Genomic DNA, 26,841 nt, shown 5'->3' on the forward strand with positions numbered 1-26,841 from the left:
TTGGGCTTGACAAAGTAAACGCTAGTTTTATTCCGCATTTGTTAAGCCCATCTCGTAAAAGTTTTAAATCGCCTATTCACCCCCCCCTCTAGGCGACATCCGTGTCCTTTCACCGATCCGTTATGATTGCTCCTTGTTCTTCAAGGATTAGTTTAATATCTGCATAGTTAGGCCTTGCAAACGGGTTGAAGGATCCAGTGGCACGTAGGGTGTAGTTTGCTAGCCCTAGATAAGATGTTCCGGGGATCGACTTCATGTTGGTTTTTAGGCCTTGTCTAGGGTCGGTTTATTATCACCGTGCGTGGCTGCCAGGCTCAATCACGCGTAGGATGTTCCGATTATGTGGTGAAAACCCTAAATCATCGTAGGTCGTTTTAGCTCTATTTTGATCAAGCAGGACCACCATGTGATCGTATACCTCATACGAATCATGGGTGGATCGGCTCCCTGAGCCGATTCACATGACAACCTGAGAGCCGATCGAGGCTCGTATTTAATGTTTACGTGTATGCCATGCAGGAAACTAAGCGAAGAAAATCCATCACCTTCTCGACCGGGTATAGGTCGGGTGGCACGCCATTGCACCAGCATCGGACGTGCGTGCCGAGGCTTTGCGGGCCGTCGCTCGAGGGACCAGGGCCAGCCGCAGTCCTGGGAGCCTCCCGGCTCTACTGTGTTGCCCGTCGCTGCTCGCCGGTGGGTTTCTGACCGCAACAACATTGCAACAAGATCAATGGCAACAACTGAACCTGAAGCTGGGTCATCTGATGAGCCGACGGCCACTGCTGGTCAGAACACTGAAGGAGCACCCTCACCTAACCAGATCATGACATCTGGAGGCAGCAACTCATCTCCCGAGGACAATCAAATTGTAAACTTTCAGCGGCAAGGTATGAAAGTTTGTAAAAACTAAACACTCGTACCGCATATTTTCATATAAAAGAGAATCATTTCATCTCTCTTATTTCAGAGACATTGACAACATCTGGCGGTACTAAGAGAAAGAGAGGTGGACGCAGACCTACCATGGGCCATGGACTACATGAGTACACAAGAAGAAATGGTGGCAATAAGATGCAAATTGACTTCACTGCTGGTGTCAGGAGACCCAAGGATTATATCCAGTCAGCAAAGCTGAGCGAGTGAGGTTGGTATTCACATCCGTGCCAAAATGCCGCTTGCAACACACTTGGACACGAGTACAAGAAAGATGAAACTCTCAAGCATGTCATTCCTCATGCTATAAATACGATAGCGGTGAGTCCTGTACAATCTTGGTTTAACCTAATTAGTATGCTACATGATCAACTATCTAATAATCTATCGATTAATGCATCACTATTTTGCGGGGAAAGTTTACTATGGACAAAAAATGATGAGGTGGCTCAAGATGTGTGCACCGATATGCTTGCAAGTTAGTATTCGGCGAGTTCCGATATAGGCTTAAAAAGGAGTATTGGCCCAAAATTAAAAATCTCACAGTGGAGCAAGCATATCTGAAGAAGCCAGATCATGTAGAAGAGAAAAGCTGGAAAGAACTGGTGAAGAGATGGTTTGATGAGAAGTACCAGGTACATAAACGTTATTCCTTTCAATAACAGCTACTGGAATTCTTACATTTCTCTGATCTGGATAAATAAAATGCATGTACTGAACATAGGGAGTGTGTGTAAAAATGGAAAGAACAGAGAATCTGTGAAACAGTTCCATACCACTGGATCTCGAAGCTATGTTGCTCACTGGGAACATGTAGTAAGTGTTCTGAATTTCCCCATACAGTTCATACTTCTGTCATACACAGTGTACAATGGTAATGTGCATTCTACATTTTTTCAAGCAGAAGGCTAAGCAGCATGAAGAAGAAACCTCTCCAATTGAATTTTTTAGAATCACACACACTAACAAGGATAACATTATGAGTGCTGAAGCAAAAAGTACATATGTAAGAAATATTTCATATTAGCACAATATAATATATTCCAGTTTTGTATGTTGTCCATGCAATGATTGTAATCTTTATGCAGGATAAAATGGTGGCAAAAAAAGCGGCGCCGCGCAATGAAGATGAACCAGATTTGACTGATTTGCAAATTGTTCAGCTAGTTCTGAGCGAGAAAAGCCCATCCACCACCTGCAACGGCACATTCCTACCAAGATTGGGCGTCGCAACAAGCTCCAGGAAGTCTTCTGTCTCAGCTACACGCATCTGAGAGCTACAACAAAGACTGACAGATCAAGAGCGAGAACTCCATACGAGCAGCTAAAAGGTACCACGGTGAGATGCGAGCAAGACCGCAAGAACAAGATCAAAAATTTGAAGAGATCGGGAAGAAGCAGCAGGAAGAACTTGAAGCTGTGAAGAAAGACCAAGAAGAAAAGACTCTGGCTTATGAAAAGAGGCAGAGAGAAATGGATGTCGTGCTTAATTTTCTCTTGAGGACATCCCAGCCACCATCCATGTCTGAATCCCAGGGCAACTAATCTATTGCACCACCGTCCTAACATTATTAATCATAGGTCTTTTAATTTCTTTGTGTTCCAATTGTAATTTTTCTTATGAATCTTTCGATCTGTGAGAGACATATATATACTTCTTGTGCCACCATTTATGTATGATATTTATTGTCTATTTTTATATATTTCGCCAGTTTTTTTTGTTTCCCAAATTTCGCAAATAATTCAAATGCTCTCAAATTTTGTCAAATTCAAAAGGTGACGGAAAATGTCACAACGTCACTATTAAATGAAACCACGTGGCACCAACTTCTGGTCCCACTTGTCAGAATTTGTGGGTCCCACCGATCGACATTATTGGGACCCATATGTCGGCAACAACCTGGTCCCACTTGTCTGAATTTTGTGGATCCCACCGGTCAGAATATTGTGGGTCCACCTTGTCATAATATTTTGTGGGTCCCACCAGTCAGCACCATGGCGGTCCCACATGATAGATATCCACGTCAGCGCCGTCGGACTCATGTTGTCAGAAGCCAAATGGGACCCACATGTAAGGCCACGTATGCTTTTTTTGGACCAATCAGAAACTTCCCAAGATTTAGATATTGACGAAAGTTGCAATTTTTTGTGACAAACCTGTCTGTCAACAATCAACCTTCGATGTTGACGAATTTGCAGGTCGTCACCATCAAACATTTGACGTTGACGAAAAAATGCATACCGTCACCCCCGATATTTTATGACGGAGCTTCCTTGACGAACCCCATGACGATCAAATTTCGTCACCGCGAAGTAATCCTTGACGAAAATTGGCCTTCACATGACGAAAGTGATTTGTCAAAAAAAGGGTTTTCCTTTGTAGTGTTTCCCCGGCTATAACCCATCTTGACGACGACGTCGAGAAGCTTGTGGGTGTGGTGTTGTCTTTAAGGATTTCGTCTGGCTGTGGGGACCTTCGGATCATCAAGGAGCTTCATCGACAGTTCATCCTACTTCTTCGTTTCCGGGATGGACATGGTCTTTTCGACCCGTTCGGCGATTTCCCGTCCGCAACCAACAACGTTAGGCCGACTCAGGGAGGAGCGGCTGCGGCGGCGCGCCGTCGACACGGTCTAGAGGTTGAAGATGAAGGGCTTCTCAAGGATATCGTTGTAATTTTCGGTTTTCTTGGGCTGCTTTGTACTGTTCGATGTTTCTTTTAATGCCAGTGTCCTTTAGCAAAAAAAAAAAACTACAGTACACAATTTTTCCGTTAGCCATTTTCCGGTATGTTAGTTGGAAATTTTAGTCCACTTCCTTTACCTCTAACATTTTTTTCCAGTGGATCTGATTTTCCTTTTTTTTACATCACACATAGAGGATCCGATTTTCCTTTTTTTATTTTTCCCTTTTTTGTTTTCTAAATCTGAATATTTTAAAAATTTGCATATTTTTCACACTCTAAACATATTCCAAAATTATGATTTTTCCAATAGTTCGCCATTTTTTTGAAGATTATATAATTTTCAAAATATGAACATATTTGAAAAAATGAACAGTTTCTTCAAATCTGGACACTTTTCAAAAGTTGAATATTCTCCAATTCTAAACAATTTTCCAATCTAAAATACTTTTTTAATTAAAACATTTTTTAAAACTGGATATTTTGAAAAAGTTGAACGTTTTAAAAAATGATTTTTTAATCTGAAATATTTTTAAAAACTAAACACTTTTTATAATATGAACATTTTCTTCAAATCTAGAGACTTTCCAATTCTAAATATTTTCTAATTCGAAATATTTGTTTAATAAAAAAATAATTTTAAATAGGAAAATTCAAAAAAAATCTAAAACATTTTTGAAATCTAAACATTTAAAAAAGATAAAGAAAAAAATAACAGCAAAAAAAGATAAAGAAAAACAAGTCATGAACTGAAAACCGAGTGATTAAAATCCAAAGAGAAAAACAATGGTTGGTGGAAAACTGAATGAAAACCTAAACTCGAACAATAAAAGCGTTAAACCGGGAGAAAACCGCCACAAAAAACAGAAAACCATCAGAAAAAATCGACCAAAAATGAGAAGAGGAGGAAACAATGAAAACATCTCCGTTATTGGGCCAGGCCTACTATAACATCGGTAGTGTTAAAGAGGTATGCGACACAATCCCGGTGTATAAGAAGAGCATCTCCGGTTGCCCCTGCCCCATAATGAATCTGACGCATGGCCTTGTTTTTTCTGGGGGGGGGGGGGGAAGGGGGCGTAGTTACCTAATCTCGGGGGGGGATTCCTAGCTCCGTGGCTGCTGCTGCTTGCGGCGAACTGTGGGAAGCCGTGCTGAGGAGGCACAGTATCGCTGATGTGCACTCGGTGGAGCTCAGGCGAGCCATCGAAGACAATGTTAAGGTCACCGACGGTGAGGGTATTTGGGTTGAAACCGTTGAACGGGTCGAAATCTTGGTAACCCGGCTAGAAATGAGAGAGGTGCCGCGTGTTGTTAGCTTGGCTTTCTTGGAACACCGGCCCTGGCGCCGACGACGCGCTTGATGGCGAGGGCGACAAGATGCTACCTTGACTCCCCCGCGTGGTGGACACATATTGGGGAGGTGGCGCCCCCATCCCCAACATGGTTGCGGCCCTATGCATCCTGGCTACCTGCCGCCAACGCCTTTCGCTCCCTTGTCTTCAGCTCCCTCCGCCGGTGGCTGGCTTTGTCCACCTGCCGGCGCTGGAGGTCGAAGACCCACTTGGTGTTGGTCATTCCCTCCAGCCGCTCTTTTTCGGGCTTTCCCTTCTTCTTCGGGGGACCCGTCCACCGCCTCTCGGGGAGCAACATACTTTTTCGACGCCATGGGCGTCGCAACAGTGTCTCGGCTAGGCGAGGGAAATGACGGGAGTTGTTGGCGGGGTGGGAAACGATATATGTGACATGGTGGAAAATGGAGGTAAGTAAATTGATTTTGGAGGAAAATTTAACATTGTGCCGCTGACAGGTTTAGCCCACCAAATTTTTGAGCGCCCGCCGGCACCCTCGAGATTGAATTTGACATGGGAACGCCGAATGAATAGGAAGCTCGAGCGGAGATGCTCTAAGGATTCACCGGAAACGCGGCTATAGCTAAATACTAGATGGACCCTGCGCGCTTTGCAGCGCCGTCCTCATATCAAAGACAATTATTTATCCATCATTTAAAAAATATGATAATAGAACTGATGACGGCCTTGTATAAGAAATTCTAAGTGAACCTCAAATTCTTAGTAGAAACAAATAGAAAGAAGTAGCAATTTGAATTGTGGAGAGGGTAAGACATACAATTATTTGGAATGACTTTAGTCCAGAACTGCACGCCACATACTAAGAGAACTTACACATGTTAAGTAGGCAATGCTTCTCTAAAGCAATAGTCAATACTTGGCACACTACACAACAGGTTTTTGCTTATCCTGAATCGGACGGCCACAAGGAACACAAATGGTGAAGTATGTCCACCGCAAATATTTTCATTGGGGACACCCCAACTACATTTTATATCATCCAGGAACTCGGATATTCATAAAAGGTGGTTGTGGCCTCACAAACAAACATATTCTTGAGTGTGCAACAAATATATGAAGATGGCCGTCAACAACTTCGAGCAAATCAGAAATACTGACCAGCAAGGGAAGCATTAACATAAATTAGGAACGGAATAATACAATTTTATCTCACCAGAATGATAAATAAACATATTTGTAGAAGCAACCCCCAAGTTAAAAAAAAATAGATACATGATGGTATCATTTGACCGAATAAGAATGATCTTGGTCACAATGTATCTCTTATAATCCAGCTATTTAGGATTATTGATTGTTTCAAGAGACCATGTAGATTCATAACTACTCAAGCAATTCTTCAATAAGGAGAACAATGTAAATGCAAGCACATAACCAATGATTCTACTTCCAAATATATAAAAAAATTGGGAGGATGGTGATGATTTGTAGCACTGCATCTATGCAAGCAACATCAGCATGTACATCCTCCTCTTTGGCCTCAGATATGTCAAACAAGAATGCACACAGTACTATATCAACACAATTAATGTTGACAGTAGCTACTTGTCACTACAGATGTCCTGAAAGATAACAAGAGCACGGAATAATTAGATTGAACTGCTATATTTTTCTACATGCCAAATACTCAACATAATTACCTCCCTATTAGTGGTTTTGTGATGTAACACTTCTTCCACTTATTTCAAATACACCACTGAATTATTCAAATTTTACTCTCTCTACCCACGAGAAGAATTACACAACAGCAGATGTTCAGTATGACCATGTATGCATCAACCTGGCCAATTTTCATCCTACTTGCTGCAGGAAGCATATCAATTCGAAGAAGTGTAACAACACGTGGCACTGTTTTAACATGGATTTTCAGTTTAGGAACTCACAAGGATCTGAATTTTAATCAGTGATTTGGAAATCTACCAGCAATGAGAGCACGCGTGAGTATATATCAGCAAGACGAAAATTTGTAAGCACCCGTAATAGTCTCATGAGAAATACAGTAAAAGAAAATGGCATTGTCGGAAAGTTCCATGTCTTGAAAACACCATACCAATGCAGCAAGGATGCTTGAGCAAGATGACCCGCATACAATGGAAGTGATGACCAACACGGTGTGGCAAGAGGTCATAGCAGTTCCAAATGAATAGCTCGGGGTACCAGGAAGAGCAGACCAGCAATGTTGGGTTCCGCCTGAGCTTCCCAATAGCACCTATAACAGTACATCCACTGATCTCACAATCCTAGACATGTGGATAAAACAGTTTTACTTTTATTGTATGTATGGTTTTTTATTGAGATGAGTTTCGAGAAAGGAAAAAATCAACAAAATAAAAATAGAGATAAAAACTTAAGACACACTTTGTGGACAACCAATAGAATTGTTATCCTGACAACACTCATTAGCTTACAGAGTTGATGTTCAGAGGTGGAGCAATGCTGACCAACAACGAATCTAATGGAGCACGACCTGCAGATTTATTTATCCAACCACAAATCTGTTGTTACTTGTAGTGGTTCAATATTGGCATCCAGCTTGATGGCATAACGGCTGACTACACCAAACTTTTAAGCTACAGTACGTACCAAATTTGCAGTTTGGGTGCAACTTGGTATAGTAAGTAATTACCTTGATAGCAACATAAGATAGACTTGATTGTCGTTGTTACAGAAACATAATTAAGAGTAAGGTTCAAAGGTCAAATTCATGGTAGGGTACCTAAGTACAAAATCTAAATGAGAATTCTAATAGTGCACCAAAGGGAGAGGTTGCGAGAAGAGAAAGCAATTCTAGTTCACCCAACACTAATTGAGGTACTCAATAACTTCAGGATATCGAAAAGGCGGGTACCGGGTATGGAAGAAAACACCCATTCTTTTTCTCCTCTTTGGAAGATCCTGGGAAAAACAGACAGACCAGTGTGACTGATAATAATCAAAACAGGCCGAGAGTGTTTGGAATAAGGTCCTAATGTGTAATTAATGCACATATACTATTATTCAGAACATGGGTATCACAAGCTTCTGTTTACAACAACAAAAGTGAAGTTTTCAGAATTAGCAGGTCAGCATAACATAACATGTAAATCTGATTGAACATAATGCAACACTTGAGTCTCAACCGAAAGTTTCCTCTTTATTCCTCCCATAAAATATGTACACCGTGAGTGAATATGCCATTTGTTCTCCTGCAATCAAGATCGGAGAACACTAAACATCAGTTGGGAAACATGGAGCTTCAAATCTTTTGCAGAAATAAAAAACTGAATGTTTGAAGCATTGCATGTCCATGCCCGGCCACAACCATTGTCTGAAGAAAATAAAAAAAACAACAAGACAAAGTAAAGTTTTTTCTGCTAAATCTATCAATCTAGAATCATTGTTTGTTGAACATTAAAGATGCACTCTTGTCGACAGTTTGCAAAAGGTATTTAGAGTCTAGACGGATGGCGACAACTACACCTGCTCACACTGGATACTATACAGTCTGATTGAGGCATGGAGCAGTTTCAGTAATACGAAGGCATAGAGCAAGATTCTAGATGGACACATAAATATTGCCATACAGACAACCAAATTCGCATAATGTATTACTAAAATCTCTATTCAGCTGTTCAGTCACTATATACATTAGAAATAAATAAGTTAAACTCCTAACATGTATAGAGAAAGACTCAAAGACATGGTTGAAGAAGAACTGAAACCGGAGGCGAGAAGATCTTGTAGAATCAAAAAACACGAACTGCTGATTTTTCCATACCAGGTTGAAGTGATAGACAGGGTAGGGGATCAAGGAAGGATGGCTGCTTTGTTTCCGGCGGTGGAGGTGGACATGGTTGCAGCACCATCGACGGAGAGGAGCTTTCATCCCCATCTACCGGACGGCCGACGCGACGAAGATGGTGGATGCGGCCGGCATGATCGGCTACCGGAGTGAGATGACGGGAGCGGAGAGAGGCCGGTGCAACCCCGTTTCTTCACAACTGGTCGGTCGGATCGCCGGAGATGTGGTAGGGAACGGAGGGAGTTGACAGCGGCCGTGCATCACACGCGATGGGGACATCAGATTAGGCACGCAAGTTCGACGGGGAGAGGAGAACGGTGACTGCGGCATGGATGGCGTCAGGTCAAAGGAATTCGGCAACAGAGGGAGGCGACCAGGCGGGGCTGAGAACGTGGTGGAGAGGGGAGGGGATGGGCACGCACGGAGAATATCCCTTGCCTGGAGGCGGTATCCAAGTGAACCGCCTGACCGAGCGGCCGCCTTGCACACGACCAGTCGAAACGTGAGAAAGCGACGCATTATCTCTACATGCGGGGCCCGCGAAAACGACCCCTCGATCGACCAGGAGTGCTCCCAAGGGTGGGAGCTTAGATCTCTTTAGAGATTGCCACTGGGCCGTCACCGGTTTCCTTCGGCGACGTAACGGCCCGGTAGCCCAGCCAAACTGAGGAACAGACTCAGTCCGCCTGCCAAAAACCCGTACACGTCTCCGGCGGCCGGAGTTGAGCGCCGCCCCCATTCCTCCGGCGCCGTCGCGATGGCGTCCATCCTGCCCCGGCTGCTCCTTCGCCGCCGAAGGGCTCTGCAACCCGCCGCCGCAGGTCTACGCTCCCTACGGTTCGTCGCCTCGCCTCCTCTCGACGGTCCAATCGCCATCAGTTCCCCACGCCTCGGCGCACTGCTCGAGCGTTCCCGTGCTGCTGCTGGATTCGCGACAGCTGCGCGGAGACAGTCCCCGGCGAGGCACGGGAGCACGGCGGTGACGCTGGACACGGACGGCGGCTTCGCGCGCTTCTCGGTCGGAGACGAACCGCGCACGACGCAACCGCAGGGGAAGAAGAAGCAGAAGATGTCGAAGAAGTCCAAGGTGAACCAGCTCAAGTGGTTCCGCCTCAAGGCCAAGAAGAAGATGAAGTCGCCTAACCCCGAGGTCCGGATCAGATACAAGCTCGACAAGGTTTCCCTCTTCATCCTCAACATTCTTCAGTTTGATTGGAGAGAAATGCTGAAATGCTACATTCTCAATTTGTTATTCTCAATGTGGATCCGATCCAGGCTAAGAGGAAAGAGGAGTGGCTGATCGAGAAGCTCCGGAAGTACGAGGCGCCCTGGAGGGGTCCGGCGCCGGTCCACGACCCCGAGATTCTGACCGAGGAGGAGAAGTTTTACCTCAAACGAACCGGGGAGAAGAAAAAGAACTACGTCCCCGTCGGGAGGCGAGGGGTGTTTGGCGGCGTGGTCCTCAACATGCACCTCCACTGGAAGAGGCACGAGACCATGAAGGTGGTTTGTAAGCCCTGCCGGCCTGGCCAGGTGTACGAGTACGCCGAGGAGCTGGCCAGGCTCAGCAAGGGGACTGTCATAGATATTAAACCAGATAATACGATTATATTCTATCGTGGGAAAAATTATGTGCAACCGAAAGTTATGTTGCCTCCTGATACTCTGTCCAAGCAGAAGGTAATCATCACTATCGAGGCCAATTTTGCCATATCTTTTAATAGGTTAAGCTGACTGGCATTGTTTCTCTGTACTCCATAGGCCTTGGAGAAATATAGGTTTGAACAATCTCTTGAACATACCAGTAAATTTATCGAGCAGCTGGAGAAGGAGCTTGAAGATTACCAGAAGCATGTTGAGTTATTTAAGAAGCGTGAGGGGGCTATTGCTGAGGAGATCAGTAACGAAGACACTGATGGTGATGATCTCACATCTAGCTCAGATACTGAATGAATCGTCTTCTTGATCAATTGGCACCTCGGCGCAGATCCTTTCACAATGGAGATTTGATATGATCTAGCTGCCCTAAATCTGAGTGCATCTGGTTTGCCATCACACTTTCCCAAATTTTTGGTAGACAGGGTGTGGCAATCATTCCGTCTTCTCTAGCAGTGTACCCCACCTGTCATGGACTGAGCTCTAAGAGTTGCACTGAGAGATACTGAAGTTCAGAGTCAGCAGCATTTCGACGCAACATGAGCTTTGGATGCTTGTCGGGCGAGATGAGTTGTGTTTGCAGCTTTCATCAGAAATGAGCTTCCTTGGATCATCAGTAGTGAAAATCAACTTGGGTGTCTTTTGGAGAAGGATCTGCTCAAATGGAAACATGTAAGCTTCCTAGCTCTCCATGAATTAGATCATAGTAACATAGGAATTTGGATGCTTTTAGATCGAAATGTAGTATTGTAAGATTATTATTAGTTACTAATATAAAGTAATATTCTAGTCCTCAAGATTCTTTCAACTGCGCAAAGCCGCAAACCATGATTATATGGTAGATATTTTTTTTTTACATATATTGGATACCTTTTACTCACCAGATACAGTTTGGACTACTTATTGTTTTCCTTACGGCAGTCCTGAATGTGCTGGCCCTGATGTCCAAAAATCCTACAAAAGTTACATGGCGACAATCTAGTTGAACTCATGCTAGATTGCTTATCAGCCGACTAGCTACCTGCAGGAACAAATGATACAATCCCTAAATGAAGAAGTTGAAACATAAAATAAAAATGCACAAGTAACACTGAAAGCTCATGTTTGAGAGGAAAAACGTATTGGAATACCGCTAACAACAATAGAACATACTGGCTACCATGGCCTTGCAGCCTGTAGTTGGTACAATGCATCACTGTGGACAGGTCACAGTCTTCTTTCATTCCCAACATAAAATTAATTTCGGAATAAATGGTAGGCATTTCCAATAGCACATACCTTTTGGAAATGAGCCAATTACACCACTCATCTCGGATTGGCAAATAACGTTGTCAAGTCACTAAAAGTGTGTGACAACAATTTTTTCCTTGAATTCAGGATATATGATATTCATGTAGCATCAAAGTAAATGTGAGCAACAATTAAATAGCGTAGATACTTCTGGTGAACAGAGAGCAATACATGACAACAAGTTAACACAGCTCGATTGATCTCATGGCATAAGTAGTGTCATAACCAGCCTAAGGAACTACCAACTTATGTGCCCAAGATGGATGGGAAATTGTGTTTGACTTCCTAACTTGACACTACTCAACTGGAAACTAATAATGAGTTACCAGAAACGCGGTTCATCCAACTCGTGGTACAGGTGGGTCTGTGCAATGTTGCCTCTTTCAAAGTTTGCTCTGAACATGAGCCGTGTACACTACATTGGTTTGGGTATGAGAAATCTGTTGAAAGATTTGCGGGCTTGTGTCATAAATCTCATAACTATCGGAATTGATATGTTTAATGTTTACTTGGCAACATCAGAAATTGATACACGGACTGGCTAACATGTTTTGTTAGGGAACATGCTTGTTGCTCTTGGAGTTTTGATTTCCTGCAGCTTTCACCAGCTAATCTAACGGCATGGAAGCAATCAAATGATAAGAAATTGAATGATGTCATAAATTATTCATGTAAACATTACTGCCTCCATTTCTAAATATAAGATGTTTTGGTAGGCCAAATTAGCCTACCAAAATGTCTTATATTTTGGAACAGAGGTAGTCGTTTCTAGGTGGGTACCCCTTCCATAATTCGCCTGTCAGTGTTGAAGAACCCTTTCATATCTGAGCCAACTCCAAAACAAAGCTAACCCCAAAGCCATTAGGATATCTTGAACACCACTGCCACTAGACTAGCCCACTACCCCACAGCCCCACATGCAACTGCCATGGTCCCTTTCAGTTTGCTGGGGGTGTATGCTGACCGCACATTCTACGTTAGACCTCACCCATTCACACTGAATGGCTTATGAACTTTACCAGAGGCCTACTTGAAGTTGATGCCTTCCCAACTGACTCGAAAGGATTCCTAGTGCTAATTGTTGGTTCTAGTCCAAATGATGGATTGCATCAGCTAAAATCATTTAGATCCATCAAGTATGGAAAGCAACTACTAATCATGTAGAATTGGTCATCGTGCAGCATTTTGCATCACCAGAATCGCACGATAGGAACACCCTTTAAATTTTGAAGGACCATGTCATTTTCGTGGGAGACCTCTGAATTTTCCCTTGTGTGTTTTTGTGCCATTACCAAATAATAACAAGATATATACTCTTTGTTGGTATAATCCATAAATAACATGCATGCATAACAACAACAACAACAACCAAGCCTTTCAGTCCCAAACAAGTTGGGGTAGGCTAGAGTTGAAACCCATAAGATCTCGAAGCCAAGTCATGGTTCCGGAACGTGGATAGCTAACTTCCACGCACCCCTGTCCATGGCTAAATCTTTGTCGATATTCCAAACCTTCAGGTCTCTCTTAACGGACTCCTCCCATGTCAAGTTTGGTCTACCACGACCCCTCTTAACATTCTCAGCACGCTTTATCCGTCCGCTATGCACTGGCGCTTCCGGAGGCCTCCGTTGGATATGTCCAAACCATCTGAGACGATGTTGGACCAGCTTCTCTTCAATCGGTGCTACCCCAACTCTCTCCCATATATCGTCATTCCGTACCCGATCCTTTCTTGTGTGGCCACATATCCATCTCAACATGCGCATCTCTGCTACACTTAACTGTTGGATATGTCGTCTCTTCGTTGGCCAACACTCCGCGCCATACAACATCGCAGGTCGGATAGCTGTCCTATAAAACCTGCCTTTTAGCTTTTGTGGCACTCTCTTGTCACAGAGTACGCCAGAAGCTTGGCGCCACTTCATCCAACCAGCCTTGATTCGGTGGCCCACATCTTCATCGATATCGCCATCCTTCTGCAACATGGACCCCAAATATCGAAAAGTGTCTCTCTCCGGTACCACCTGCCCATCAAGGCTAACCTCTTCCTCCTCGTGCCTAGTAGAACTGAAACTGCATGCATAAGCTCAGTTATAATTTTAAGCTGCTCTTTTTTATGAAGGTGCATAGTCTACTGCCTGACATTGGCTGTACCCTTACAGAGAAGACTTGGAGACATGGTAGTGTTCCAACGGAGATAATATGTGTAGCTAGCTTTCAAAAGCATTTGCCACACACAGTCTGAGATAATAAATGTACCTTGCTTATACATATGTCCATTGAAGAGCTGATTCACAAACCATGATTAAGACATACTGCTTATGTCAAATGTAATGCATTTCTTGATCACACAAATGGATGATTTGCTTGGATCACAATATTTTTCTTAATTTTTTATTGCTCTTCATGTGAGAGATTAACAGATCCTGAAGCCCTTGTGCCACCAGTGTAAACTATCTGTGAAATGGTACAAGCACCGGTAATTCTGTCAGAAGAAGAGAATGGCACTGTGTATTAAGGAAAAAGCCAACCGGAAACCAATGTACTAGTTTTGATGCCTACAGGCATGTCTTGCCTACCGGAAACTCATGTACCAATTTTCAGAGGCTTCAGCATCCAAACCAATTGAAATCAGGTATTGCTTTCCTGTACACCCTAGTTTCCCTCTGTTATGTATTACAGTACGGATTACTCATTTTCTTGAAAAACGTATGATTGCGGAAAGATGCAGAATGAATCGAGACCATAGTTAACCAATCATAAGTAAAACACAAATCTTCAGGCACATTTCACTACTTTTGCATATTCAGTCATTTACAATAACTGAAGCACTTGTACAGTTGTACTGAACAGAAGAAAACCAAACAGTCCAGTTTACCTATGGTTGGCATATCATTTGATATGCACCCTTGCTTTATGACCATCGTATTTATCCTCCATTTGTGACTTGCATGAACATTTAGGCTAGAGCAACATTCTTCTTTCACACTAAAGCTTATGTATTTATCTTCTTTTGTGTAGTTGTAACTGTTGTATTTGCAAGAAGCTTGCCGTAATCTGATTTCACGCCAATTCTTCAGCTGCAGCCGCCGGCTGTGAAGCCGATCCTGGACTGTGCGACGTCGTAGACGACACTGAACGTCTGCTGCTGCGTGTTCCCGATGATCGCTGTGTCGTCGGTGGCCGCGAACGCCAAGCACGTTGTTGAATCGTCGACGTCGATGAGCACGTTCCCCGGCTTTAGCTTCAGTGTCGCTCCGCCAGCGAAGGCCAAATCCACCGTAGGCAAGTGCAGCTTCGAGACCTGGCCCTTGAAGCACGTATCCAGGATCGAGTAGGCCGGGGCATGCGGCGTTCCTCCCATGGCTGCGACCAGTGCTTTGCTCAGTGCTGTGTATACAGCCGTAGGCAGCCGCGAGATCACTGTGCCAGAGTCGATGATCGTTGGCAGGCTGCTGTACTCCGAGGAAGAAACAGCGAGTGGGTTGCCGCCAACGGACATCCCAGCGATGTTGATGAAGTAGAGTGAGGTGTCAAGCGAGCTGGAGACCATGGGTGTGTACAAATACTGCCCTGGGTTGTACGACCCGATGGACAGGTACCCAGCTGATGCCGACGTAGGGAGGCAGTAGGAGAACGAGGAGCCGATGCTCGGCGCGAGCTGGTAAAGCAGAGAGAGCTTGTTCCGGGCGAGGCCGATGAGCCCGGCGGACTGGCCGAAGAGGCCTTCGTTGTCCTGGCCGCAGCCATAGACGAAACCGGGGAAGCTGCTGCCGCCAAGGGAGACGGTGTCCTTGCTAAGGTAGCCGATGGAGAAGGAACCGTCACCGTAGCTGGCCTGGTAGATGCAGGTGTTAGATTTGGAGCAAGCGGAGGGGTTAAACGTGGCGGCCTGGAGCTCGCTGCACTGCGCTGACGAGCATGGCACGGAGGCGTAGGTGCTCGACGCCTGCGGATCATAGAGCTGGCCGGTCTGCCGGTGGCATGACACGACGCAGGGGGAGCACTGGAGCCACGTGAGGGATGACCCTGTGTCGACGACCATGGCGTAGGAAGTGGTCGGTGTGCCAAGGCCCAGCCGGGTCACATAGTTGCCCACCCCGACCGATGCGCCCGGTGTGAGCGGCACGGTGACCGCGAGCGAGTCAGCGACTTGGTTGCTGACGGGCTTGTTGCCACGGTGGAGGGATGTTGGGCGGCGGGAGGGGTTGTTGGTGGTGAGGCGGGCAAGGCGCCCAGCGTCGTGGGCGATGACCGCGGAGAAAGGGAGGTCCTTGGGCAGTGGCGCCGGCGAGCATGGGCTCTGCGGGTGGTGCAGCGTCAGGTGCAGCCCTGTGCTGTTCAGATGCTGGAAACCTGCACGGAATTAATCAAGGTATGGTTACTAACATCACTTTCTGCAGAATGGAACACTTTCGCTGATATTAGGAGGTAAACTGTAGACGTCTTTCAAAATTTCCAACTCTACTCTTGTACATGTTAGCACACCTGTTTCGTCGTATTTTTCGTACTTTATATACTTGATTGATGTTGTAGATGCTAGCATATTTTTCAGTGGACTATTTGCCCAACTCCGCTCTTGTAATGTTCACAAGGAATCCTGTGATTGGCCCCTCCACCTTGACAACTCTACAATAATTTGCTTTTCAGAAGGAAGTAGTGTCCCAGCGATGTGCTAACCACTTGACTAGCAGCTCTTTGCCGTGAGCCGGCCATTGATAATTGTGCCCAGAATTGCGGGACTGGTGCGACATCGGTCGATTGGTTCCACGTGACAGGGACGCAGCACCAGAAGAGAAGAAGCATTATTATTCAGTGTCGAAGCCACCATCTGCTACTCTGCTTGGTTGTGGTGCATGCAGCCGGCCTGACTCTTTTGGTATCAGCGGACTGTACGTAAGACTGAGACGTCGGATTATTTCAGCTGGTGTTTGGATAAGTTGGCACAGAGTCACGATCCCTTGGGGTGTGTGTGGAATCTAGAATATGATGATTGGGGCTCGTCATCAGATTAGCAAGGAGGAGAATCTTGCCTAACATCATGTGGCTGATGAGTTTTTCAGGGCCCCGTGATGCTTTATCAAATGGTATACGAGCACACTGGGCCTAGTGGAATTCTGATTATTTATCAGGTATCGTCGTATCGACAGGTTACCAGTTGGGTTCCATCTCTTTTATACTAGTACAACATTTGGCTGGATTCTATCGCACACAAGTCCGCCGCGAGAGGAAACCCGTCGAACTTAGAATTGATTTCTTGACAGCTGCGGGTGGGGGAGAGTTGGAATGGTTCACGCAAAACGTCTATTTGTCACAGATATATCAATCACTGCTTAGTTGCTCTGTATTTGGCCACATACCGATAATGGTTGTCTTGAGAGTTCTTTGCGCTTGTTCTGCTAGCTGAGGAGCTAAGTAAAGTGACGCACAATTTACTATCAGTTTATCGGATTCTTTTGGTTATTTCTATCGCTATGTTGATATCTGAGGTCCAAACTAATACTAACCCCATACCAACTGAGTCAACTTTGTTCTTCGCACGAAGAAGCTGGTTAATCTAATTATATATAAGAATAGGTGATTGAACAAACCGTTGCTGCTTACCATGGACGGTTTTGCGGAAGTTCTAACTATACACAATTGTACTACGCGGCAACAAGGTATGTGAAGATGAAAACTGTAGCAAGCGAATGATCAGAAGTACTACTAATTTGCATATAAGACATAACTTGGAGGACAGAGGTAATTTGATTGCTAGTAATACTGAGTACCAAGTGAATACCACTAATTTGCGAGGCGCAGGCGTCGGCAGCTATCTCCCGGCCGACAGTCATCGTGACAGGGAAGAGGAGGAGAGAGCAAGCAAGAAGAGGAAGATGAACAAGCAAATCCATGATGTGCCAGCTGAAAGCTTCTACTAGCTCTTGAGGCCTGTATGGTGGTTCTTGTGCCTTTTATAAGCTTCTTAGTGTGTTTGTGTGTATATATATATGTGTGTGTGTGTGTGGGAGTGAGTGGTTCGTGGGAATCTTCCCGGCAGCTATCAGCACGGATGGTTTAACATACTAGATTCATTTGAGGTTGTTTTCTCCCAGACAAATGATTACTTTCTTTACGGAGACAAATTGTGTGTGCGGTAAAGATATTGGGACTGAAGTTACTACTGAATTATGGGCCAGTACTGTTGAGCAGCTTCTGAAGTCTCAGCTTCTCAATCAGATGCATAGTATTCCTGACAAAGAAAATTTGAAATGCATAATATTGAGCTCTGCCATTGTTTGGCCAGCCCAATTTGATTCGGCAGCTCCGTTCAAATAAATGTACAGCTAATACAAGTTGCACAGATATGGCAACTAATTAGACCTTAGAGAAGTTGGGCTGGCCATTGGGACGGAGATAAGGGTATCTCCAACGGACTTTGGGCTAATTTTTTTACGTAACTGGGCCAAATACTAAGTAAGGGCTGTCCTGAACTTTCTTCCTAGGCGTCTTGGATCTCCCCACTGTTCTTCAAGAGTCCATCTTTCTTTTGCTCCCTAAACTCGCCTCTCTTCTCACCTGAAACCTCCTTTGCGTTCACCATTTCGCTCAAAGACTCTTACAATGAACTTTATGTGGTTGAACGTTATGTTGTGTCGTGTGTGGAAACACACACATCGGGATATTGCAAACCCTCTTTATTTGTTTGGCATGGGGATATCGAGCGCCTCCGAGGTTTCTTTCCCACAAATTCGATGAACAGAAAAACACAACACTAGAGTTTTTGTACCCAGGTTTAGGACGCCCTGAGGCTAACAACTCTACATCTTGCACATCGGATCTGTGTTGCCTTCGTGTTGGGAATAACTAGATAATTGCATGGGGAGGGTGCCGGGGGTTCTTAGATTGAGGATGAACTAACCGAGACCTTCCCTTCCTACCTACCTATCCCACTCTCTTCCCTCCTCTATCATCGTGTGCCAAGAGAGAAGTAATTTTTTCCTACTTTAATGTGCATTGGAATGAGAGAAGTGAACTCTTTTGTGGATAAATGTTAAAACTAAATATACACTTATTTATTGACAGAGGGAGACATAAGATCACGATGGGACGACCAAGTGCTCTGTGGTGTCTTTTCGAGATAATCCCATGGATGTATGATAGAACAAGATCTGTACCTCCGAAATTTTCTGAGGGGATGGGGCACAATCAACGTAGCAAATAAGCTCCGAGGAGAGGCGGAGGCATGGCCAGCAGGCGCTACAAGCCGCTGCATCGTAGGGCGTGTACATATGTGACAGGCCACATGCGAATCCAAAAAGGACGCAGATCAGGTTCTTGATCGTTGAAGACTTAGGGTGCGTTTGGTAGCGTGGACATCCTTTGGCTCGCATGTGCTCTGCATTTTTTGGGCCGTTTGGTTTCTTGGGTTCCTCCGTGTTGTCGCACCGCACGGTTCTTAAAGAACCTCCGGGATAGGCCCGGGAGTAATGCCCAGTTTGACAGTTTCTCCAGGGACAGGCCTCGGAAAGATGAAAATCGACAACACCGTTCGCACGGGTGCTCCGCCTCGGCATGGGGGGAGAAGGAGAAATCCAAGCGGCGTTGCGCGGCAAAGGTAGGGGTAACCTCCCTCTTCGGTTACCCTCTCCATTAGCCCCCTCCTAAAATTTCCCTTTCCCCAGCTTTCGCATCGGTGGCGGCTGCGGCGACCCAGATCTGGCCGCACGCTGCTCCCTTCGGTCTCCGACGCCGGACCAGGGTCGTCGTTTCCAGCCGTAATGGAGCCTATGCACATCTTCTCGGACTTCCGGCCATCTCCATCGTCTGCCATGATGGAGGTAAGGGGAAACTTCTCTACTCTATTGTAGTGTTAGGTTCATGTTGGTAGAACTGGTTTGGTTTGATAAGACCATTCGTGAATCTCGTTTGAGTAGACCGATCAGCTCGAGATTATGCATCACGCCGCAACACTCATCAATTGCATACAAGCCTAGATCCTGATGGTGCACAAGAGAACAGTTAGGCATGCTACTTTTCCTCCTGCCAGTTACGGTCCTATATTACAACGAGATCAGGAGAGGATGACCAACCTAAACTACATCTACAACTGCAATGATGTAGAGTCTATCCAGATGCTTGGGATGAGAAGAGCCCCTTTTCTATGCACTTGTGAAAACATTTAGGTCTAGAGGACTGCTGGTTGATCGCATCAACACCTCTATCGAAGAACAAGTCGCAATGTTTCTTTATGTCATGGGTCATAACCAAAAGTTCAGAGTCATCCATAGCACATTCAGGCGATCCACGTACACTATCTCTCCGTACTTCTAGCAGGTGTTGTACGCAATTGGGGAGCTCGGAGGTGAAATGATCAAGCCATCATCAACGAACACACCACCCAAGATCAAGAACAGCTACAGGTGGTTCCCGTATTTCAGGGTGAGTACAAAATTATGTTCGTTCTACTTACCAGATGTGTGGTACTGTCACAAACATGACTGTGTGCTAATTGTTTGACAGGATTGCATTGGGGCTAATGATGGTACTCATGTGACTGCAAAGTTACCGAGATCAATGTCTGCAGCATTCAGCGGGAGGAAACACCACACCAGCCAGAACGTGCTAGCAGCTGTGGATTTCGATATGAGGTTCACATATGTGCTTGCTGGGTGGGAGGGTTCAACTCATGATGGGAGCATCCTAGTCAACAGCTTGTCAAGGCCCGATGGGTTGCAAATCCGTAAGAGTAAGTTCTACCTTGGAGATGCTGGATATGCATGCTGACTTGGCATTCTACCTCCCTTCAGAAAAATAAGGTACCACCTCAACGAGTTCACACCCAGAAACCGACTTCAGAATGCGAAAGAGTTGTTCAACCGAGACACTCAAGCCTTAGGTTCACCATTGAGAGGGCCTTTGCTAAATTAAAGAATAGGTTCAAGGTCCTTGAGCACCGTTTCACACTTTTGACACTCAAGTAAAGCTGGTTCTTGCTTGTTGCATTCTTCACAACTGAATTCTAGGTTGGGGCGAGGATGACTTCTTCCAAGAGGGAGTCACTTTTGATTAAGTTGAGACCGGCCATGGCGTGAAGGCATGCGACAATGAAGTCTGGAAGAAGAAGAGGCAATCGTGGGCATACGCAATGTGGAAAGCCACCACCACCATTTGAGAAGGAGAGGAACAAGTGAATTGAAGAAGTGGAGAAGAAGTGAAGAAGAAGAAGAAGAACCCTTTTGAACCCCTGTTTCTCGAATCCCAATTGATCCCCATATGTTAAACTACCCCGTGATGATAAACTGCCATTCGTAGTAGCTAGGGTCTAGGAAGCATCATTAGGGCATCTCCACCGGTGCGATGTATTTTAATGTCCGCGAGTGTCCGTTTGCGTTGCGCTGCGGACACAAAAATGACCGTTTTTGTCCGCGCGTCCGTTTGCGTCTGGGGGCTGCTCCAGCGGGGCGATGCATTTATTTTTTTTCTTGTTTTTTTCCCTCTTTTCCATTTCAACATAGTTCCAGATATTACATATTGAAACATGATTTTACACAAACTAATACATAGTTTGGAACATGGTTTACAAAAACTAACACATAGTTTGAACCATGGTTGACACAAATATAACATTTTTTAAAAAAGAAACCAGTTGTGTTGATTTCCGTATGTTCGCTGCCAAGAAAGAACATTCGAGGGCACACCCAATCACCCAAACTGAAAAATCCAGCGGGAGGAGACGGTGCCCTTGTTGGTTCTACCGAGGAAGACAGATACGTCCACTACTGGCTTCGTCTGGCCCGTAGCTAGATTCGCTGCAAAGAAAGAACATTCTAAGTTCTAACTATCGGTGTCCGAGCCGGATTCGCCGGTGTGGTAGTGCCTGCGGCAGGCTGTGTCATCGAACACCTTGATGATCATCTCGCCGTACCCCTCGTAGAGGAAGGTGAGCTGGCAGCCGGGCTCGAGTGCGAGGTCACGGGCGAACTTGTCCCACCCCATCTGCAGATACATCTTGCCCTTCCCGTCGAACAGGACCTCCACAGTCCAGCGGCAGAAGTTGCAGCCGGCCTCTCGTAGCTGCAAATGCGCCGGCTCGACACCATCGACGAACTCGGCGAACTTGTCCGGGAGCCGCTTGATGCCGAGTGGGTCGTCGTCGATGCGGAGGAGGAACTCGAGCGGCCGGTCGTCCTGCGAAGACGAGGAGGGCGCAGGCGACGGCGAGCGTGGGGCCGTAGCTGCTCCACCACGGCGGCCCCTTTCCCGGCCCCGGGGGCGCCCAGGGCCGCGGCCTCGACCGCCTTGCCGGCCACCAGGACCGGCCATGGACTTCCTCGCGAGCCTGGATGCGTCGCTGGAACACCTAGGCGACGCTACGGTCGAGCTTTGTGGCGGTTAGGGTTTCTTTGGAGGAGTGGATGAGGAAGAAGAACGCGCCCCCCCTTTATATAGGCCGGAGGCATGCGGTGACCGCGGGACGCGTGGCGTCGCCATTAACGTGGTTGGCGGAGGTGGGCAGCGGCCGCTCGGCAGCTGAGGCATCGCCAGTAACGTGGCGCAGGTTGCGGAAGCGACGCAGCGGTGCAGTCACTGGCGCGTTTGAGAAGACGCATCGACGCAGAGTCGCTGCCAAGCGGGCCCGACGAAAAGTCCGCCAGACGCGAGCGGACACTTTCCGGACGTCCGCGGAGACGCATCCGAGGCGCATATTTGAGCCAGGTTTGCGTCTCCGCGAAAGGCTCGGTCACTTTGCGTCGCCCCGCCGGAGATGGTACCAGACGTATTTCCGATCACGGCAGACGAAAACGATCGCTCAGCGTCGCGCAGCTGGACCTTATAAACTAACATTCGTACCAGTGGCGGACCTACAAGGTATGCCGCATACCCTGCGGCCAGCCGTGTAAGCAAAGGTATCCTTGTTAGTTTATTGAGCTGGCCGATTGTCTGATTGAATCAAAGCGAGCTACGACAGGCTAGCTATGGTCACCAATCTACGGCAGGCTAGCTATGGCCATGCACCATTCATGCCTTTAGCCATTTTTGTACTAGATGGTTAGCTATTATGACACGGCAGGGTAGCGTATCCCTTGTAGCTTTATGTAACATCTTTTTAAAATTTATTTTGTCGTTTATTTTAGTACATCTAAATGTATCTCATAGTGTTACTGAAATTATAACCTGCGCTCAAATACTTTGAAATCTAAGTTAGCTCCTGTCAACGGTGCATTTGTCCAGTAATTTATTTTTTATTATAATAATGAAAATCCACTTTTTATTTAATGATTTTAACTATTTATTACAATCATTGCACGTTAAATTTTGGTGTGGCATACCCTTTGCTACAACCCTAGGTCCGACACGACACTGATTCGTACTAGTTAGTGCTGATTTTTTGAACTGCTAGCTTTGTAAGTCTGCAACTGTTATGAACTGATATTTCTGTGTCATGAGAGGTGATAGTATGGTAAAGGTACAAGTAGTCTTGCCTGGATTGTATTAAACAGACGTAATCTCATCTCCATCGAGATTTGGGGTTGGCTGCAAGCAAACAAACAAAAAATCATTTTTAACCCAAACCATCCAGTCTGACCTACCAAACAACAGGTTAATTTCGGTCTGTGGCTTGTTCCGAACGTGCAGGTGCCCTCGCAACATTGCACCAGTGAACCACGAAGCAAACTAGACTACCAAACGCGTCTTTAGTACTAGCCGATGGTCAATGGATATCCCCTGGATTTGGCGCTAGGCACGCACTGAGCGAGCTCGAGGAGACGACCGAAGCTGCCACCCTCGATCGCATGCGCTTGGAAGTGCTTGGGATCATTATCCCCAGGCGAACACGACAGTGAGTGTGCTACCCTTTACATGACACATTGATGCCAAGGTGTTGTAGAACACGCAGGTCAGGAGCACCATGATACATTTTTCTTCATGATTGACATGTACGTGCATGCTTCGGGCCTTCACATCCTCCCAAAAGGCACAAGGGACTCTTATGACCGAAGAGTTATGATAAGGGATTTGCTAGTTTTCAGCTAGCTAACCGCATCTCCACTGGCAGCCCTCAAATAGACGCTGGCAGGGCGTCGGTATCTCCATTTGGGGACGCCGACACTGCATCTCCTATTTGGGAGAGCTGTTCCCACACCGGCACCCCAAGCAGGCGGTCCCGATTGAAGTTTTTTTACACAAACTACATATTATGCTTAGAGTTTCATTTTAATGTCATTCAGGATCGATGAATGAATAATATTTTCGGGCAAATCCGAGTAAAACATTATTCACTCCTCGACCCCGGATGACATTTGAAACCTGCTTATCTCTAGCCTACTACCTACTGGCCACCCGGCTCTGTGGAAGTGGACGATCGACCGGAGCTCTCTCCCATTCTCTCTACCCTGCTCCTCCGTCGTTGATCCCCCACTGCTCTCTCCGCCACGAACGTCAAGTAGGCGGCTCTATCCGCGGCCACCGCCTCCTGACGCTGCTACTGCTCCAGCTCCTCCCACCGACGACGGTGATCCAACTCCTGTCTCTGTAGCCGGAGCTGCATCTCCGCCAAACGACGCGCCTCGTAGACGTCATCCTGACGATGCGTCTCCTCCCGCTGCAACCGGCGCAGCGCAAGCTCCTCCCACCCCTTCTGCCGTCGCGCCTCCCACCGGCGCTGGCTCAGCGCCTCCCGCCGCCGCCGCGCCTCCTGGAATTCCAGCCGCTCCGCCTCCTCGAGCGCCGGCCGGTTCTCCTCCTGCTGGCGCCGCTGATCCGCCTCCTAGCGTTGCCGCTCCGCCTCCCGCAGCGCCTCCCGGTGCTCCCTCCGCTCCGCCTCCTGGTGCTGCCGCTCGCCCGCGTCGTAGGCATCTAGGGTCGCCGCTAGCGCCGCCTCCTCCCACGCCTCGTACTCTGCGAGCTGCGGGTCCGCCTCCAACACTTCTACGGCCGCCTCTAGCGCCGCCTCGTCCCATGAATCCCACATTGTGCTTTTTTCTAGGGTTTTTGCAGCAATGGCGGGGGATGAGGGATAATATAGACCGCCGGCGAGGCGGGAAACATCCCGCGCGGTGTCGTGGCGGGAGACTTCCCCGCGCGGCACAGTGGCGGGAGAGTTTCCGGCCAGGCGTCGTGGCGGTAAAATATCCCGCGCGGCGCCCTGGCGTCACTGATAGGCGGCTCCCACATCCAAAATTTTCAGCCTCGCGAGGCGCCGGCACGCCCGATTCGCGCCCTTGGCGAAGGGGCCGGCACGGGGTTGCCGGCGATTCTATTGGGCTCGAAAATTGGCCGGCGCCGTTTGGGGTGCGCTGGAGCGAGCCTATTTTCGCTCCCGGCCCCCAAAAATCTATCGGAGCCGCTATCGGGGGCGCCGATGGAGATGCTCTAAGAACTACGTTTGTGCTCAATCAAGTTCTACACTATTTGATTTGCATCGTTATTCGTACTAGTTATGTATTGCAACATGAGTTGTACCTTATATTTGATTACATCATCTGATTGTTAGTTCTCAATTGACTAAGAAATAGTCACACCATTATAATAATGCGTAAATCAAACATGCAATAACACATAAGAAAGCTGTATGTAGCATTTCATACACCAAAGTTAAAAAAATAAAAACTCTATGTTGCAACTCATGTCTAGGTAAACCATGATGTAATCTAAATGGACTGAAAACTAAGAGTGTGACTAGTTCTCAGTAGAATAATGTCATCGAGTCGTAACCCTTGTTGCAGGGGTACTCAGAAGGGTGGGCGGGTGGGCCGTGGCCCACTCTGAAGTTTTAGACAATGTTTTATATTTAGTCATTTGAGAAAAAAATTATTACACATGAGCAAAAAATAGAAATTAGATGTGTGCCCACCCTGGGATATTTTTGTGCATCCGCCACTGCCATGTTGCAATAGCACGGATCGCGAAGCAATCAAATGGTTTCGAGGCATTTTTCTTAGTTGCAAGTCATTTACGATTGAATTTTTTTAGTTGCAACCCCACTGTAAATTGCAACTAATATTTTTTAGTTGCAATCCAACTTGTAATAAAGAACATGAATCACAATGCAAGTCTAACGTTGTATACTAAGCACTAGCTTAGTTCTCAGCCTATTAAGAGCTAGCAAATCCATTCCACTCGACAAAACAGAGGAGTAAGAGCATCTCGAGCCGTTCGAGCCCCCGGGGCAAAAATCCGGATATAACAAATGCCGGATTGGATGTAAAAAGAGCGTGGGGGGCAACTTTTTCCCAGTCGTACCCCCGGCATTCGCCCATCAGCGGCGATAGATTCAAAATATTGTTGAATGGATCGTAGCGGACAAGAGGGGTGGGGGGGGGGGGTGAATGGACGCTACACAAATTTTAAGTCTTTTTCAATTTTAGCGGTGCGGAAGGTAAAGGTGATAGCTTTAGTGGTGGAGATGTTCCTAGTATGATCCTAGGCAAGTGCAACAAGCAGTAAAGGAAACAAGCATGATAGTAAGAGTAAGGAGCGGGACAACCGGATGGCGCGGAGACGAGGCGAGGTTTGTTTCCCGCAGTTCCTCTCACAAAAGAGAATACGTCTGCGTTGAGGAGATGCTAGCCTCACACAAGAGGCTAGGTGGCCACACCACAAAGGAAGGCCTCACCTTCTTCCTCGAGAGAGCTCCACAAAGGGGCTCCCCCTTCTCCACTAAGACACCGGTAGAGACGGTGGTTCCTTCACAAGGTTGGGGCGAGCTCCACAACACTAGGAGGCTCCCAACAACCTATGGGGCTAGCACAACACCAAGCTAGCATCCATAGGTGCACTTCTTCCAAGATCCCACCATAGGAACCCTAACTCCAAGATCCACTAAGGACTAGCACGAATTGGTGAAATCTCTCTTGGTAGAACTATAGATCGGGGCCTCCTCCACCACTCCTCAAAAATTTGGGCAAGATTGGTTGGATGGTTGGGGCGATCATCAAGGTTTAAGCTCAGCAACAATGGAGGAGAGAGAGAGAGAGAGAGGAGAGATAAAAACGAGTTGGGGAAGAAAGGCCCTTTAAATAGGCCCCCCGAAATCCAACCGTTATCTGCAGTTTTTTCCTAAGCGGTACTACCGCTTTGGTAAGCGGTACTACCGCTCTGAATTCGAAATCCCACAGAACTTATCCACGTGGACACATAGC

General features: G+C 46.5%; 2 protein-coding genes across 5 annotated transcripts; one reads left to right on the plus strand and one right to left on the minus strand.

Moving 5' to 3' along the window:
- The first annotated feature begins 9,509 nt into the window (after positions 1–9,509).
- LOC124685336 (uncharacterized CRM domain-containing protein At3g25440, chloroplastic-like) lies at positions 9,510–15,608 on the plus strand. 4 transcript variants are annotated; one of them, XR_006997397.1, is made up of 4 exons: positions 9,510–9,947; positions 10,046–10,450; positions 10,532–11,098; positions 13,839–15,608. XR_006997397.1 is itself a non-coding variant. In XM_047219683.1 (3 exons), the coding sequence occupies exons 1-3, from the start codon at positions 9,528–9,530 to the stop codon at positions 10,721–10,723; spliced, it is 1,017 nt and encodes a 338-aa protein (XP_047075639.1). In that variant the 5' UTR covers positions 9,510–9,527; the 3' UTR covers positions 10,724–11,508. The 4 variants fall into 4 exon arrangements, 1 of the variants encoding a protein (XP_047075639.1); XR_006997398.1 differs by having other exon boundaries at positions 13,879–15,608; XR_006997399.1 differs by having other exon boundaries at positions 14,140–15,608.
- LOC124685335 (aspartyl protease family protein At5g10770-like) lies at positions 14,481–17,658 on the minus strand. Its single transcript, XM_047219682.1, has 2 exons — positions 17,499–17,658; positions 14,481–16,072 (listed from the first exon to the last, which is right to left on the minus strand). Exons 1-2 carry the CDS (start codon positions 17,608–17,610, stop codon positions 14,793–14,795), a joined length of 1,392 nt encoding a protein of 463 aa, XP_047075638.1. The 5' UTR covers positions 17,611–17,658; the 3' UTR covers positions 14,481–14,792.
- Positions 17,659–26,841: the final 9,183 nt, after the last annotated feature.

Source organism: Lolium rigidum, chromosome 1 (assembly GCF_022539505.1).
Source record: "Lolium rigidum isolate FL_2022 chromosome 1, APGP_CSIRO_Lrig_0.1, whole genome shotgun sequence".
In the NCBI taxonomy this organism is placed as follows: domain Eukaryota; kingdom Viridiplantae; phylum Streptophyta; class Magnoliopsida; order Poales; family Poaceae; genus Lolium; species Lolium rigidum.

Excerpts from the sequence above, each read along its gene's own strand:
- LOC124685336 (XM_047219683.1), top strand. The coding sequence starts at position 9,528 with ATGGCGTCCATCCTGCCCCGGCTGCTCCTTCGCCGCCGAAGGGCTCTG. Across the intron at positions 9,948-10,045 it reads TCAGATACAAGCTCGACAAG|GCTAAGAGGAAAGAGGAGTG; the intron begins GTTTCCCTCTTC and ends GATCCGATCCAG. Across the intron at positions 10,451-10,531 it reads ATACTCTGTCCAAGCAGAAG|GCCTTGGAGAAATATAGGTT; the intron begins GTAATCATCACT and ends TGTACTCCATAG.
- LOC124685335 (XM_047219682.1), bottom strand. The coding sequence starts at position 17,610 with ATGGATTTGCTTGTTCATCTTCCTCTTCTTGCTTGCTCTCTCCTCCTC. Across the intron at positions 16,073-17,498 it reads CTGCGCCTCGCAAATTAGTG|GTTTCCAGCATCTGAACAGC; the intron begins GTATTCACTTGG and ends AATTCCGTGCAG.